This window comes from Lytechinus variegatus, chromosome 8, assembly GCF_018143015.1.
Source record: "Lytechinus variegatus isolate NC3 chromosome 8, Lvar_3.0, whole genome shotgun sequence".
Lineage (NCBI taxonomy): Eukaryota > Metazoa > Echinodermata > Echinoidea > Temnopleuroida > Toxopneustidae > Lytechinus > Lytechinus variegatus.
In genome coordinates this window covers 3,321,824-3,339,753 of record NC_054747.1, presented here as the reverse complement: position 1 = coordinate 3,339,753, position 17,930 = coordinate 3,321,824, and the positions used below count along the sequence as shown (strand labels likewise).

At 37.0% G+C, this 17,930-nt stretch overlaps 1 protein-coding gene across 1 annotated transcript in view; it reads right to left on the bottom strand.

Moving 5' to 3' along the window:
* LOC121419828 (hemicentin-1-like) overlaps nucleotides 1-15,397 on the bottom strand; it is a 36,285-nt gene extending 20,888 nt beyond the window's left edge. The window contains exons 1-6 of the mRNA XM_041614293.1: nucleotides 15,063-15,397; nucleotides 9,476-9,549; nucleotides 8,266-8,616; nucleotides 6,881-7,056; nucleotides 2,146-2,305; nucleotides 1,072-1,419 (exon numbers count right to left, since the gene is read on the bottom strand). Of these exons, the coding sequence (XP_041470227.1) occupies nucleotides 1,072-1,419; nucleotides 2,146-2,305; nucleotides 6,881-7,056; nucleotides 8,266-8,616; nucleotides 9,476-9,539 (1,099 nt within the window). The 5' untranslated portion in view covers nucleotides 9,540-9,549; nucleotides 15,063-15,397. The remainder of the gene's footprint in view (nucleotides 1-1,071; nucleotides 1,420-2,145; nucleotides 2,306-6,880; nucleotides 7,057-8,265; nucleotides 8,617-9,475; nucleotides 9,550-15,062) is intronic.
* Nucleotides 15,398-17,930: the final 2,533 nt, after the last annotated feature.

Sequence of the window (17,930 nt, the reverse complement as noted above, 5' to 3'; positions counted from 1 at the left end):
CAAGAATGGGAAGGATTTTCAAGTAGCTGTCAAACTTTAGCCAAACAAGTACAGTAGATAGTTCCCATAAGGACACAATTGGACCAAAGGAAACTGATTCTTCACAGTTCTATGCGCAGATTCTTATTCTCAGCCCTCCAACGTGGGAACATTTTTGAACAGATATCAATGAGTTTTTGCTCAGCATCGTACGTATGATTCATAAACAAAATAAATGTATTGTCAAAATCCCGTCTAACGACAAACAGCTAAGAAGTGTTTGTCGAAATTTGATTAACCGGAACAGCAATTTTGTCGTAGTTCCAGAGTTGTTGGCAATATTTGCAAATGTATCTTTGATCAGCTGCTGTTTGTATTCATTAAAGGGGAATGAAACCTTTTGAATAAATAGGCTTGTGTAGAAACAGAAAAATCAAAGAATAAGAATAAAGAAAGTTTGACAAAAATCGGACAAATAATGAGAACGTTATGAGCATTTGAATATTGCAATCACTAATGATATGGAGATCCTCCATTGGTAATGCGACAAGGATGTGTGATGTCACTGATGAACAACTTTCCCTTTGGTGGACTATGAAATACCCTCAAAATGTCTCTTTTTGCTTTTTCTTATGATGATACAAACTCTTTATCCATGATGTATTCTTAAAAATATGTATTACATGCCCTCATGTAGAAAGAACACATGATCTATGGATAGTTGTAATAAAAGAGGCAATTCAAGTGAAATATATACTAAAGTAATTGGGAAAGTTGTTCACAAGTGACATCACACATCTTTGTCGCATTGCCAATTTGCTATCTCCATAGCAATAGTGATCGCAATATTCAAATGCTCATTATTTGTCTGATTTTCCTCAAACTTTTGTTGATCTGTTTCTTTGATTTTTTCTGTTTTCACACAATCTATCTTGTTCCAATCGTTTCATTCTCCTTTAAATTTCGCCACAGACGTCTTTGCTCCCACAGCAGGCATTTGACAATACATTTATTCCGTTCTTGAATCCACCATATGTTACGGAACGAAAACTCCTAACTATCAATACGTAAAACATGGAAAGGATTCTTTACCATGAACACGTAGAGTAACAGATCTTGAAATCGTGTGGGTCTTCGAGTTGATGCGCAGAGTAGCTTCACATGTCAGTAGACGGTTATGGTGTTGCTCGCTGGAAAGAACCAGTTGGACGTGAGAATCAGTATCCATCAGACCATCACCTCTGTCAGTTACCCTGGTTACCCAATCAATGGTATCTCCTGGAGATTCGGTAATCCTCCAGGAGATTGTGGCTGCAGGAGAAGCTTGAAGGACCAGGCATTGGAAGGTGATGGTATCACCATCATCTACATCAAGGTTTCCGGTTAAAGTGGTCTCTAGGTTGGTTTCTTTCAAGATCAGCCTCATATCACGAGGTAGAACTACGAACAGATTGAATAACTTTACGTAAGTTATCGCATAGATCAAGAGGTATATACAGCGTTCCAAGAAATCGACACGTCGGAGAAGAGTCAGTAAGCCTATATGAAACCTTCTTTTTATGGAGGATGCACACATTGTGTACAGTTTATCAAATGCAATGGGCAAACATTACCAAGTTTTCTTGAAGTAAAACCTGTGTGCGGTTCATCTGTCAATTAGTTCACTAAAGCGCACTCCAAAAACTCGAGATTGCCAACTGGGAGCGTGGCTCAAGAACTAGCCCCATTATTGCACCCTTACACATGATAATCTCGAAATTTCATTGAATAGACCTTGCATATGACGTCATAATCTCATAGCGCCATCTCTCAAAGGATAAAGAAATAGGCATAAACGGAGTTGTTAAATGCAGATATACGAAGGTATATAAGTCGATGGCTTCAGCCTCTGAGGTGGCGGAGTGCATGACGTCAATGCATAGGGTCTAATAAGAAATAGCGTGATAACTTGAACATTCTGGTAGGTGTTTCATAAAGCTGTTCGTTAGTTAAGAGCGATTTTACGAACGACTTGTGAACCTTTCTTACGCGCGAAACCGTCGCCAATGAATATACCACAAGAAAGGATCACCAGTTGCTCTTAAAGTCGCTCTTAACTTCCGACAGCTTAATGAAACACCCAACCGGTTTATTAAAGTGACGGATCTGTAGAAGAACACCACTTACCCATGACTCGCAATGTCACTGTAGATGATATTGGAGATGTAAGAGCAGGATGAGAAGCAGCACAACGTAATTTCTTCTTGTCGTGGGGTGGCATCGGTATGTAACTCACCAGGCGCTGGGTAATCACCATGCGATCATCCGATTCTGAAGGGGTAGTGGACTAAATTGATAATTCTAAAAGATTATTCACTTTAAAGAGTATGATGTATCGTAGAATGTGTATAGTATAGTCATGGTTTACTGGCAGTATATACATGCTTGGCAGCCAGTTGCTGAAATATACATGTTTACAAAATATGAGAACATACAAAGATATTTTACAAAGAGTACATGATTAAAAAAAAACAATCATTCAATACATAGTACATTAGATTACACAAAGATTTTCATTATGACGGATCTAATTAATGAGTGTAAGTGTAAGTGAAATTATAAATCGCATTCAATCAAATATTGCATAAAAAGACAGAAGAATGTGCACGTAGTACGTTGTTTTCTTTTCCAGCAGGCCTTTATTAGTTTTAAATTTGCAAAGAAACTCATGTGACATGGGTAGGTGGCAAAAAAGGGGAATAGAGAAAAAAAAAATCCCATGCGCAAAATAATCTTCCTTTTTTTGTACAAGCGTATTTTGACATTTTTGGCCAAATTGGCCCACAACTAAGTGGTCACTAACAAACCCTTGACTCAGAGGCGGCGGAAAATCAGGCTCGGACAAAGAAAATGGAGGGGCATCTCTTGTATTCCAAACAATAGATGCCCCTTAACTTTCATTGTTTGAGCCTGACGTTCCATCGCCTCTGCCTTGACTGGACTCTTCATGAAATGCTGAGGTGCCCAATGTCCCCTTTGCAATTTTGTTAAACGTTGAATTAGGTGTCTTTTCATTGTTTGAGATATACTATTCAATATATCTCAAACGCACGTGCACCTCTCCCCCTCCCACACACACACAGAAGCAGACAAAAAGTGATTTGGATGTTGTTTGAAGGTTTGCATGGTGGCATGTACAATTGCTGATGTGGTTTACGATACACCATGTGGAGTATTATAGAAACAGTGGATAGAAGAAGAGAAGAAGTGGATAGGCGAGAAAGTGGAGATTTGAGAGTGGAGTATTCTTTCCTGAAAGTAGTCCTGAAAAGTACTGTAAACCAGAAGGAATGTTGAGTGAGAACAGCTTGAGTAATAGTCTTCAGGAAGACGGACAGTCAACCTGTCCGAAACGTCGAGTCTCTCTACTACTCATCATCTCTACTCGCCGACTCAAGCCCGCATCTCCTCATCAGCTCTACTACTCAAGCTGTTCTCACTCAACATTCCTTCTGGTTTACAGTCCTTTTCAGGACTATTTTCAAGAAAGAATACTCTACTCTCAAATCTCCACTTTTTCGCCTATCCACTTCTTCTCTTCTTCTATCCACTGTTTCTATAGCACTCCACATGGTGTACCGTAAACCACATCAGCAAAAAGTGATTTGTTTAATTTCTCTATTATTTTTGTAGATTTCGTCATCAAAGATATAAAATCTTATAGTTGCAAAAACCAAAAACCCAAATGGATATGACAAACTCTCCGTCAAAATACTGAAATATATAGCTGTGTTACACATGAGTAATCTTTGAATAATCTTTGAATAATCTTTGTTATCTCTAGTATGTCCCAAGAGAGACAATACAGACTGTTAAACAATATATAGAGATTGCTTTACAATAGACTTGTATTGGTAGTGGAAATAAACAATAGGCTTAGCTATTTTGTTGACATGTTAATTTCACTGAGAACATTCAAGAGTCTTCCAGAATGTGATTACTCCAGAAAGGAGAAGGTTCTTTTTAAAGGCAATAATAGAAGTATGTAGAATAGTTGAAATGTGTATACATAAGGTGACAGTTTCTTCAAGAACATCATCATATCATACCAGATAACTTCATCATACCAGATCACTTCATCATATCAGAACAGGACCCAGACTTTAAGTCAGAGCAGAGTTTATTTCCACCTGGAATATTTATCTTCTGTGGAATTATTTACCCGCCATCAATGAACTGTTTGCTGTTATTTTGAGTGAGGAATTCTCAGTTCTCATCGAGATCATCAACCTGTTTAATGAACGCTTTTTAACCCATGGATTGCTGAAACTGACTGTTAATCATCATCAACATCGTCTTCACCTACATTTCAACTCGCTACAGTGACTCTTGTTATTCATCGTGCTTCAACATCAGTTTCACCATCGCCATCATTGTCAATTTTTACTTTTCGCCAGCCAACTTGGACTTTTATTTGGATTATTATCGCAATCCTAAGAGACGTATGATCAATATTTATTTATGTTTTATTTAGGATTGTTAATGTATAATCAATTTCCTGTAATAAAGGAAAAGGAAATTAAAAATTCAACACTCAATATTTACTGTTATTTATTGCAGTATCGTAACAGTATGCAAATATGGATCGATTTTTAGAATAATTCATTCTGCACGATTTTGTAGCTTTTGCAATAAATTCAAATATTTTTTTAGATGCAGATTGCCAAAAAATATCAGCATAATCAAAGTGTGGAAGGATAACCGAAGACTATATTGACTTTAAACTAGATTCATTAACAAACCGCCTAAGTCCGCCAAGGAAACCAATCATTTTACCAATTTCTGAACACATGTGTTCAAAATGAACATTCCATTTAAGTTCCGTATCTATCAACACTCCAAGATATTACGAAGTGCAATTACTACGGTTAACCACTCTCTACTATTAGATAAATTACATCAGTATGGTTTCTCACCAAATGTCATCAAATGGTTTGATTCATACTTGAAAAACCGCCAACAATATGTATCATGTGGAGCGTTGTGGCCAAGTGGATTAGTCTTCTGACTTTGAAACAGAGGGTCGTGGGTTCGAATCCCAGCCATGGCGTAATTTCCTTCAGCAAGAAATTTATCCACATTGTGCTGCACTCGACCCAGGTGGGGTGAATGGGTACCGGTAGGAAGTAATTCCTTAAAAAGCTGTGTGCGCTATGAACGCCTAGCTTAACCGGGTAATATAGGAGCGCCTTGAGCACCTAACATCCTATATTACATTATTATTATTATCATTATCATTAGAAAAAGAAAAATCTACCCTAAGAAACATTACAATGGGTGTGCCACAGGGTCCGATCTTAGCCCCGATACTTTTCACTTTATTCATTAACGATCTCCCTAACGCTAAACCAAATGGCACCGTAGATGTGCATCCTGACGATTCTACTATTTCTGTTTGGGGAATCGAAGCAAGAGGTGGAGCTCAAACCGTCAAAAGCTCTAAGGCATTTGGACTCTTGGCTCAACAAAAACAAGTTGATTTTGAATAGAGACAAGACCAAAACGATGCTACTAGGATCAAAACAAAAGTTAAGAACACTAGACAGCAATACGTTATCGATAGTGTTAAATGGATGTCAATTGGAATGTGTAATAACATACAAATGTTTAGGAGTTAAAATAGATAACAATCTCGACTTAACATAAACATGTTGAGAGTATAGTTTTAATTGTGAAACAAAAACTAGGAACTATTTGTCGCTGTAAACAGTATTTTGATAAAGCACAATTGAATAAGCTGTATTGGGCTTTTGTAATGCATCATATAATGTATTGATGTACCGTCTGGTCGGGAAGATCTGAAATTAATCACAGTAAGTTAGAGAGATTACATAAGAGGATAGCATACATGATGTATAATTTCTCTTGGAAACTCAATCCGAACAAATTTTTAAAGTATTATCCTGGCCAAAAATACGCAATGTCTTTTGTAGACCATCTTGCTTAATATGGTTCATAAATTTTTAACGAAGCTTCTCCTCAGGTGCTTTGTGATAAGTTTATTTTTATTGAAGAAGTATCGTTTCGAACAATAAGGAGCACAAATAAGATGATAATCGAGGTGCCATATGCTCGAACAACCTTTCTACCAAAATTCATTTTTTGCCAGAGGCCCATTTCATTAGAATGAATTACCCGAACACCTCCGATTCATAAAATACATTAAACAGTTTAAACGGGAAATGGCAAAATGGGAAAAAACATTTGATATGTAGTAGGGACTGATGGTGGAATCTATTCTTTCTCATCATTTTGTACATATCTAATCTCGTTCATTTTTTATTGTGTATATATAATTTTGGTGTACTTTTAGTACACTATCATATTTCATTTATTTTGTTATTTTCCATAGTTAATTCTGATTATTTCATTACTTGATTTTTAATATGTCTCCATGTTTGATACTTGTGTTTGTTTACGAAGGGCCCCAACGAAAACCAGTTTGTTGCTGATTGGGCTACCCTTCTTTGAAATAAATAAATAAATACTAAATAATAAATGAATAAATAAATAACCAAATGAATAGATAAGTAATAAATGAATAATAAATAAATAAGTAAATAAACAAACACCCTCACTCGCCAAAGGTCTTACCAACGAACCCACGCATACTCTTTAAATATGAGACTAACATTGTTAAATAGGAACATTTTGACTGTGTAAAGGCGACACACACTGGGAGCCACTGTGAGACACTGTCTTTTCTATCAGGTAAGTTTGTGACCACCCCCCCCCCCCACACACACACACAAAAAAAAACCAAGCACTAGTGATGACTTTTTTACTTTAAATCTCGCGTTTATCATTACACGGCAAAGTGGTTATCGAACCTATGGAAAATACTTTATTATTCAAAACTCACCTGATCAAATTCATGAAGTTGGAGGTCAAAGTTCGCATCTACCTTAGACCACGTGATACTCGCACTAGGTTTGCTTGACCCGGAAGCACATGTAATTGAATGGGATTGACCACTAACGACGACCACTTCACTGCTGCCGGATCCGTTGCTCTCAATGATTACATGAGACGGTGGAGCTGTATTTACATTGCCCAAGGATTATTCAATAAAAGTGAGTCGTACATGTAAATATCACCATTGGGACGCCATAGATTCTTCCACTGGGACCCCTCCTCTATTTCTCCATTTTACCAATATCACAATATGTATATCGAAAAAGGGAATCATTAAAAATAAATTTTGATAAAAATTTAAAGGCCTATTCAATGCCTCCAAAGAATACTTCCTTATGAAACAAGTTATAGAATTAATATCATTAAAGGGGAAGTTCACCCTGAACAAATCTTTGTTGTAAAAATAGCAGAAAAAATAGTAAAAAATATTGGTGAAGGTTTGAGGAAAATCCGTTAAAGAGTAAGAAAGTTATTAGAGTTCAAAATTTTGGATTTGTGACGTCATAAACGAGCAGCTGCCCCATGTGTTATATAATATAAAATGTATGAATTTCAAATTTTGTATGGTTCCTGATGACTTAATTTTGTTTTCTTTTCATGATCGGGTGTGAAATGATTTGTCTTTTGATACACAAAAAATACAGTGAAAACCATTTTCAATTTTCTGAGAAAATGACATTTCATTGATTTTTTTACCATTCGCTACGTAGGAATGCTGCTCGCATATGACGTCACAAATCAAATAATTGAAATTCTAATAACTTTTTAATTATTTTTTGAATTTTTCTCAAACCTTCGGCAATATTTTTTATTATTTTTTCTGCTATTTTTACAATAAACTTTTTGTCAGGGTGAACTTCCCCTTTAAGTCAGAAAAATAGAATTCATTCAACTCGAGGGATTGGCGTTATTGACATGAATGACTTTACAAGTAACGTTAGGCCTTTCGTATTGATATGTATCCTTTGACCCGGGTCTTTGACAACAACCTCCTCTACTATCCCTAACAATGTCAATTCATCATTATAGAGCTCTCATCTATATTTCATTCCCAATAAGAATCTTTTAAAAGTCATGTCGGACAACAAAGCATTCCTGTTTTCATCATGTTATCTTGACCATCTTCGATAGCATCATGGGCCCGTAACACAAAGCTTGGCGACGAATAGCAAACATTGGTTCATTTCCGGCACTTTGAACCAAATGCGCATGAAACATAGATGTTGATTGGTCTATCGATTTAGCGGATGATCGCTAATCCTTGTGTTACGGACCCCATGTCATAATCATCGTCATGATCATCTTCCATTTATTGTACATTCTATATCTCACCAAGAACAATTAGCTCAAAATCTTCTGCTACGCCGCTCCCGCTTTCTGTGATTACACCACATGTATACGTCATCTCGTCATCAAAACCCACATTCAAAATCTTTAAGACGCCATTCGATGCTCCATCAAACCACATTTGATACCGTTGAGGGCGGTAATTATTTGTGATACTAGAGTTCGATGTACCACTGATAAAATTTCTTCTGTTGTCCGAGTTCCAGTAGACGAGCCCTGATTGGGTGGACGAAGACGTCTCTCGGTAGTGGCATCTTAAAATGGCGTTCCTTCCAAGAATAGCCAGTCCAGTTTGTTTTATCGTTACTTCAATGGCAAAGGCATACACAGTCATTCCTTCAAACAAGAGCACCAAATAGGTTTCTTAAGCGGAGTGTTGTCCAAAAAAAAGTTTTACGAAAAAAAATCAGATTAATGATGCAAATTAACAATTATTAATATATCAATTCTTACAGGAGCGAATCGAATTTTAATGCCTGTTGGAAGCTAGGAGACAAGCAGTGAAGTCCCAATTTGCAATTAATTGCCAGACCAACGAATGATTTTTTGTTTTACCCACAATATTGACTATAAAGGGTTAGTGGTTTCATTTTTTCAACGCATATTATTTAACCAAATCAAGTCATTACACTAATGAGAATGTTGGGCTGGGGTAGCGCCACAGGGCCCGGGGGAGCAGGAGGCGACCTCTCTGCCCCTGCCCCATCTTTCCCTATAAATAATCAGGTACGTGAGAAAAAAGGGAAGAAAAATTGAGAAAAGCGGAAGAACAGAGAACAGTATAAAATGAGCGACCTGGGTCGTATCACTGTTTAACTCAATATATTTTATTACCTACACGTTCGTGTATCTACATAATCTATTACAACTACTAATTGCTTCCATGGCTTTATGTACTAATGGTTGATTTATCTATATATGTGCCTAATAATCATTTATCTAAATTTTATATGTGTTTATATTGTAAGAAGGGTTAAAGTGACTAGTGATCACTTTCGTCGTATCTTTTTTGTCATATGATTAATTGCAGTTCATGATTTTTTTTACTTTATTTGAATGCAATTCTATACTTATGAGTTTACTGGATGAGGGATAAATTCCATATGCCTATTCATTTGATCAGTTTTATTCTGGTGGTCACACAATCTTTAAATTCCAAATGACCATAAAGTAAACAGAAAGCATTAATTCTTACCATATAATATTAAGATCACTGACTGCGTATGTCGAGAAAAGAAGGCCTGAAAGAACATCGCCATTGCGTTTAGTCTGGAAAGGAAATCAGTGGAAAACAATTTCCAAGTAAAAAAAATGCTTCTTGGCATGCTTGATGATAACAATGTATATAAATCAATCACACATTTGTAGTTGTAGTAGCAGTAGGAGTATAGTAGTAGTAGTAGTAGTAGTAGTAGTAGTAGTAGTAGTAGTAGTAGTAGTAGTGGTAGTAGTGGTAGTAGTAGTAGTAGTAGTAGTAGTAGTAGTAGTAGTAGTAGTAGTAGAAGTAGTAATAGTAGTAGTAGTAGTAGTAGTAGTAGTAGTAGTAGTAGTAGTAGTAGAAGTAGAAGTAGTAGTAGTAGTAGTAGTAGTAGTAGTAGTAGTAGTAGTAGTAGTAGTAGTAGTAGTAGTAGTAGTAGTAGTAGTAGTAGTAGTAGTAGTAGTAGTAGTAGTAATAGTAGTAGAAGAAGTAGTAGAAGTTGTTGTTGAAGTAGTAGTAGTAGTAGTAGTAGTCGTCGTCGTCGAAGTAGTAGTAGTAGTAGTAGTCGTCGTCGTCGTCGTCGTCGTAGTACTAGTAGCAGTAGTAGTAGAAATTCGGTCATGCGTGACACAATTGGTACAAAGATGGTATCAATGGAAAGCTGACGAGTTTGTTTTTATTTTCTTCATATCAAACCAACACAATGTTATAGCCTAAAATGGTCATTGTATATCGGCTCCCTAGGTTTGGATTACCCTTTTTCTGACTAAAACGCACTCAATTGTATTCACGTTTACTAAGATTGGGCGCCTTTTACTTTGTACACTTTATTCATGACACGGCCCCAATGCAAATCAGACTCTGTATCTGTTTGGGTTTTTTACAGTGTGAATATAAATTTATATATCTATCTAGTAGCGGCAACGGTTGGAGACTTGTAGCAAAGGTTTTGATAGAAGAAAATAGGGAAAAGTTTGTGTAATATATTTTAACCAAAAAACAACAGTTTTTTTTTCTTTTCTATTTTTACAAAGCATTTCAGCTGTACCCGATAATCAGTGCCGATAATACTATGTTTGTCCATAGAAATCAAAAATAGAAAGATCACCAATCAAAGAAAGAAAAATTACGAAATTGATATATATACAGTGCGTCCCAGAATAAACGAAACCGAGATTTAGCGATCATTTATCATAACTTAATCATAAATAGAATAGACAAATGACCTACCAATTTAAAGCTTAGAATCTCCTCTTTCATATGATATTACTTAGGCTATTTCTTATTCACGCATGAGTGAGCAAAAACAATTTGAAGAAAGGATACCAAAAACTCACTTGGCGGGGGGTATCTGGGTTTCAAAAAGAAAACCACATTTCTGAAAAATTCAATATCTGCTCTTTAATTTGGTACCTCAATTACAGAAAATTGTCAAGAAATAAAAAAGTTCTGGTCATTTGAAATAAGGCTTGTATTTCCATAATTTCATGAGATAAACGTGTTTTCACCGGTTTCCCACAGAAGCTTTCGCATGGTGAACAAAAGATTTAATGCATGGCTGATCGTCAACAAAACGGAGTGTCGAGTGAGTTTGAAAGCCAGCCTGGAGAACCTCTTCAATTTATGAAATTATTGAAATTCAAGCCTTATTTCAAATGACCAGAACTTTGTTATTTCTTGACCATTCTCTGTAATTTAGGTATCAAATTAAAGAAGAGATATTGAACTTTTCAAAAATGTGTTTTTCTTTTTGAAACCCAGATACCCCCCGCAAAATGAGTTTTTGATATCCTTTCTTCAAATTGTATTTGCTCACTCATGCGTGAATGAGAAATAATCTAAGTAATATCAGATGAAAGAGGAGATTCTAAGCTTTAAATTGGTAGGTCATTTGTTTATTTTATTTATGATTAAGTAATGATAAATGATCGCTAAATCTCGGTTTCGTTTTTTCTGGGACGCACTGTATATATATATATATATATATATATATATATATATATATAAACGTGTAAAGTTATACATGTACAACAGCTTTTGGCAACTCTTTTTATTTAATATAGTAAAGAAATGGATGAAGAGAACAATGGTAGGCGTAGCTTAAATCAAGGTTCCCCAAAGCTATCTACCCTTTGGAAAAATTGGTGATGCCGAAAAAATGCCTCTGCCGGGAATCGAACCCGGGCCCCCGGCTTTAAACGCATATGGATTTTGCTCAAACACTTAAGCGTCAACCTCTTCAAACACACCGCGCGCCGCCGTGAAAAGCCGCAAAAATGTGCCATTTCCTATGGAAGCTTAAAAGTGCCACCGAGATGTTGAGATAATTATCTTGGGAAGTCGATATCTTGATAGCAAAAGATCAGATGACGAGATCCTGGATCGCATCATGTTGACATCTTTTAGAAGAGATGATGAGATGACAAGATTCCGGATCTCATCATGTCAACATCTTTTAGAAGAGATGATGAGATCACAAGATTCCGGATCTCATCATGTCAACATCTTTTAGAAGAGATGATGAGATGACTAGATCCCGGATCTCATCATGTCAACATCTTTTAGAAGAGATGATGAGATGACAAGATCCCAGATCTCATCATGTCAACATCTTCTGGAAGAGATGATGAGATGACAAGATCCCAGATCTCATCATGTTGACATCTTTTAGAAGAGATGTTGAGATGACAAGATCCCGGATCTCATCATGTTGACATCTTGTAGAAGAGATGATGAGATGATGAGATGACAAGAGATGATGAGAGGACAAGATCCCAAGATCCCGGATCTCATCATGTTGACATCTACAAGATGTCAACATGATGAGTTCCGGGATTTTGTCATGTCATCATCTCTTCTACAAGATGTCAACATGATGAGATCCAGGATCTTGTCATCTCATCATCTCTTCTTAAACATGTTGACATGATGAGATCCGGGATCTTGTCATCTCATCATCTCTTTTAAAAGATGTCGACATGATGAGATCTGGGATCTCGTCATCTTATCTTTTGATATCAATATGTCGACTTCCCGAGATAATTATCTCAACATCTTGGTGGCACTTTTAAGCTTCCATAATTTCCCCCCTTTTTCAACGACATATTTTGATCCGATTGGCCTTGTTCACCACCGTTATAGTGATGTAAAATCACGATTTTTTTGTTGTGCCATCGCACCGTCAATTTTTTGTTTATTTTCCATCAATTTGGTCAAAATTTATGTGGTAATGAACTTTTTGACTGAACACTTCGGCTAGATCTGGCGGTTTCTTGCCGGGAGTGTTTTTTTTTTACCACCGGAAAAAGATTCAAGTGATTCAGTACATTCTGAACATTTTGATATATAAATGATTCTGATTGGATGAAAAAAAAAACCGTCAAAAGATTAAACAAATTCGAGCCTCCGTCTGATTTGGGGAACTTTGCTACATTTGCGCATTTCATTTCTCCACGAGGGAGGGAAGAGAAACCCGACACCGGGTATCGATGAGATTGAATGAGAAAAAGATGAAGAAGAGAGGCGACATTATTTTGTACTAATCTTCAGTAAATAATCACGTAGGCAGAGAGCGATGAGATAGCTAATGAATTGCATCTCACATTCCTTGACAAGAAAATGACAAGAAACAATGCCTGCTGAAAAAAAAACAGTCTCAATAAATCGCCGTACGTGTCCCTCCCACCATGCCCACCTCCGTGTCACCCTTGCTCTAAATAGAACGGTCGCGAACCTAGCGTGATCCAATCCGATCCAATCAGATTCAACCGCGCAGCTGAGCGGACATTGTACGCTTAGTCGGTTCTGTGTGTGCGCACAGCTGACCCGGGCTGATTAAAAGCTTCAAATTTGGTGAAAGAAATCGGGGGTCACAAATTCAACCACTAGACCACAGAGACGGGTTAGTGACGAGGGCGAACCCAATCCGATTGACCGTCAGATAGACAGATTTTCGACACTGCAATTATAAGTTCCTTTGTCGGGTGAAGTTGGGTTTAGAACAATGACAAGCCGCCATGCCTCAGCTGGATCAAAGCTATTGCTTTGATACAGTACATGTATGGGAGAAGAAATAAAAACGTGTAAAGTTATACATGTACAACAGCTTTTGGCAACTCTTTACTTATTTTGGCAAATCTGTCTATCTGACTGTCAATCGGATTGGGTTCGCCCTAGTCACTAACCCGTCTCTGTGGTCTAGTGGTAAATGCACCGGCGTTCAACGCTGGGGGCCCGGGTTCGATTCCCGGCAGGGAAGATAGCTCTGGGCAACCTTGATTTAAGCTTCGCCTCCCATTGTTCTCTTCATCAATTTCTTTACAATATTTAAATAAAAAGAGTTGCCAAAAAGCTGGTGTACAGTATAACTTTACACGTTTGTATTTCTTCTCCCATACGCGTACTGTATCGAAGCAATAGCTTTGATCCAGTCGAGGCATGACGGCTTGTCATTGTTCTAAACCCACCTTCACCTGACAAAGGAAATTATAATTGGTATAGTGTCGAAAATCTGTCTATCTGACGGTTAATCGGATTGGGTTCGCCCTAGTCACTAACCCGTCTCTGTGGTCTAGTGGTTAAGGCACCGGCGTTCAAAGCTGGGGGCCCAGGTTCGATTCGTTCGTAGCTACGCCTACCATTGTTCTCTTCATCCATTTCTTAACAATATATATATATATATATATATATATATATATATATATATATATATATATATATATATATATATATATAGTATGATCTGGACTTAAGAGGTTGGATGACTAAAACGTTCAAAAATTTAATGGAATAATTTCCTAGATGGGTTATTAATATACGTTTACCCGTTGAATGTGGAATTATTTTCTTCCAATAGGCTTTGCATAGGGAACACTCAGTTACTGGTGAATCATAAACTTTAAAGGAGAATGAAACCATTGGAACAAGATAGCTTGTGTGAAAACAGAAAAATCAAAGAAACAGATCAACAAAAGTTTGAGAAAAATCGGACAAATAATGAGAAAGTTATGAGCATTTGAATATTGCGATCACTAATGCTATGGAGATAGCAAATTGGCAATGCGACAAAGATGTGTGATGTCACTTGTGAACAACTCTCCCCATTACTTTAGTATATATTTCACTTGAATTGCCTATTTTATCACATCTATCCATAGATCATGTGTTCTTTCTACATGAGGGCATGTAATACATATTTTTTAAGAATACATCATGGATAAAGAGTTTGCATCATCATAAGAATAAGCAAAAAGAGACATTTTGAGGGTATTTTATAGTCCACCAAAGGGAAAGTTGTTCATCAGTGACATCACACATCCTTGTCGCATTGCCAATGGGAGGATCTCCATTGCATTAGTGATTGCAATATTCAAATGCTCATAACTTTCTCATTAGTTGTCCGATTTTTCTCAAACTTTTTTTATTCTTATTCTTTGATTTTTCTGTTTCTTCACAAGCCTATTTGTTCCAAAGGTTTCATTCCCCTTTAACATGACATCTAATATACCGCAATGCTTTAAGTAACTGGAAACAATAACAAAATGCAAATAGTTATTACAGACGAAGATAATGTTCTTATACTCACCGGAGTTCCGTTTAATCTTTGGAGATGCTTTTCAAGAGAATTTGTGCTTGTAAAAATCGTTTTCGTAATCAAAAAGCGGAAGCAGATTAGCTTGTGTCATAATTATCCACACTGTGTTACAAAATACATGACCACTTGATTTTCTGTTATAAGATTGCAATGGATATTTTCCCCGTAAAGCAGGAAAGATACGTGACAACGGGGGCACTTTTTCGAAAAAGGGTTCTCACAATGTGTCCCAGATTTTCATCCTTGCTAGTTCATCAATCACGGCAATGGTGCCCAAGCAGAGTAGATGGACGTGTCTATCGCCCGAGGATCAGGCGAGTGCTCTTGAAAATAATGATTTTTTTTTTAACGGAGCGGCCACACTCCCCGACCCCCAATTTCTCCTCCCGAGTATGAAGTACTTGTTACTTTCTAGATATCTTCGATTAATTATTAATCTTTTGTTTACAGGCCAGAAGAACAGAAAGGATCGATACAGAAAGAATTCCCACTTGAGAGACGAAAGTGCAGGGATCTTCTATCGGCTCTTTCGAAAGTAATTTCTTTGCCATCCTAGTATATATTACACATTTAATATTGTATGAATTGTATAAATTTGTCGTTATTTTAGTAAGGCCTATGCTTGTAATGAACAAAACTTTTGATGGGGAAACAAGGTGAAGGTTCTCGGACCAAGGAGATATGTGATATCTCCTTGCTCGGACTGTGTTCACATAGAGTGAGTGTGTGATCTTACTCTATAGCACGGAAGTGCTATGTCTGGATTGCGAGACACCGACGTACAGATGTGGGGGGGGGTTGAAAACATGGATCCCAAAATATTCACAACCGAAATTGAGAAAAAGCAATAAAAAGAAGGAACAGCAAAGAAATATACCTTTATCTGACAGTATGTAAAAAATATAAGAACAAAAATGATTTTTTTATTATTATTAAACAGGTAACAGAAAACTTGTTAACTCGTACTTCAAGTTGTCTACTTGATATAGGCCTATATATATATATCTATTCCGGATTAGATAGATTAATTCAATGGAAAAGCATATTTGTCTTCCTCCATTTTGTTTCTTTTCCTCCCCAGCCCCCATCGGTATGCCACTCCTCCTCTTCCTCCTTCTATCTCTTCTTCCGCTTCGTCTCTATTTTCCTCTTAATCCTATTTCTCTTTATCTTCCCATCCTCCTCCTTTTTCTCTTCCTCCTCTTCTTCCCCTCTTTCTCTTTCCCTTCCTCATATTCTTCATCCTCTTGTTTTTCATCCTTTTTATCCTCTCCACCCCTCTTTCTCTTCTTCTCTCCCTATTATTTTCCTTTTCTGTTTATATTCCTCTACCCCATCATCCCTCGCCCTCCTACCCATCCCCCTCTACTTCACCCATCTTCTCTTCCTCCTCTTCTTCCCCTCCAATTATTTCTCTTTCCATTCCTCATATTATTCATCCTTTTTATCCTCTCCCACCCCCTCCATCTCTTCTTGTTTTCCCTTTCCTTTCTCTTCTTCCCTATTATTTTCCTTTTCTGTTTTATATCCTCTTCCTCTACCCCATCCTCCCTCGCCCTCCTCCTACCAATCCCCCTCTTCTTCACCCATCTTTTCTTCCTCCCCTCTTCTTCTTCATCATCTCACTCTTATTCTCCTGCATCCTGCTTCTCCTCGTCTTTTTCCCTTCTCCACCTTCTTCTCTTCCTCTTTCCCCTTCGTCCTCAACCTCCCCTGCTCGTCCTCTACCCGACTACTTCTTCCCCATCTTCATTCCAATGTTCTTTTTCATCCTCATTTTTTCCTCTCTCTTCGTTCTTCTTTTCCTCTTATTTTCCCCTTCTCCTAGTGCTCCCCTCTTTTTTCTCTTCCTCCCCTCGTTTTCTTCTTTTTTCTTCTCTGATTGTTCCGCATCCTCTCCTCTCCTTCCTGTGTCTTTTCATTGCACAAGTCTGAAATGCGAAATAAAAATTGGTGGCGGTAATGGATGATAGTAAATCCCTCTGGAGAGCTAATCTAGTGTCTCGTCACACTCCCCTTGGAGTGATACTAGGGACCAATCCTTTTGGAGTGAACTGTAAATCCTTTTTAAAGTCCAGGGCACATGCAGTCACTGTAAAAATAATATTGGGCACAATTTTAACCAGCACGAGGGTAATTATGTATCCAATCAATTTGGGGCAGTATTTTACCCAATGCGGGAAGCATATTGTCCAATACGGTTAACAAATAAGCAGCAATTATTTTAAAATGAGCAAAACTGTCATCACAATGGATAAATAAAAATGCCCCAAAGAAATGCCCTATGTTGGTTGGATACATAATTACCCTCATGAAGCATTTTTACCCAATATTTTTTTTATAGAAAGTAAAGAATTGGTCCCTAGCATCCCTCCAATAGAAACGTGATTAGGGACGATATAGATTAGCTCTTTTGCATTATTTTAGAGAGAAGATAAAATCCTACCATTTTGCCAACAGAAAAAAAGAACTCGATCCAAGCACGGTGACATTTACTACGAGTTACTTTATTTTTTCTGGATTTGTAAAATGTGATCAACTGTGTAACATTATACGACAATTCAAAGGATGGATTCAATTATTAATCATAAAATGTGTGGTGAGATATGTTACCAGGTTTAGAACATTCTTCTCTGAATAACACGTGTTGCTTTATACTACTGTTGTCTCAACTTAGACTACTAAAATTGAATATCATCGCTTTGAGACACCTCTTTAATCATGATCTTATTATGAATTTCTTTATTTTACCAGAAACTCCAATCTGCATTCCTTGTATTGTATTGTAAGATATTTTAATCTATAAATTCCGTCCCTTACATTACTAAGGAACTTAAGCCTGAAATGACAATGAAATAT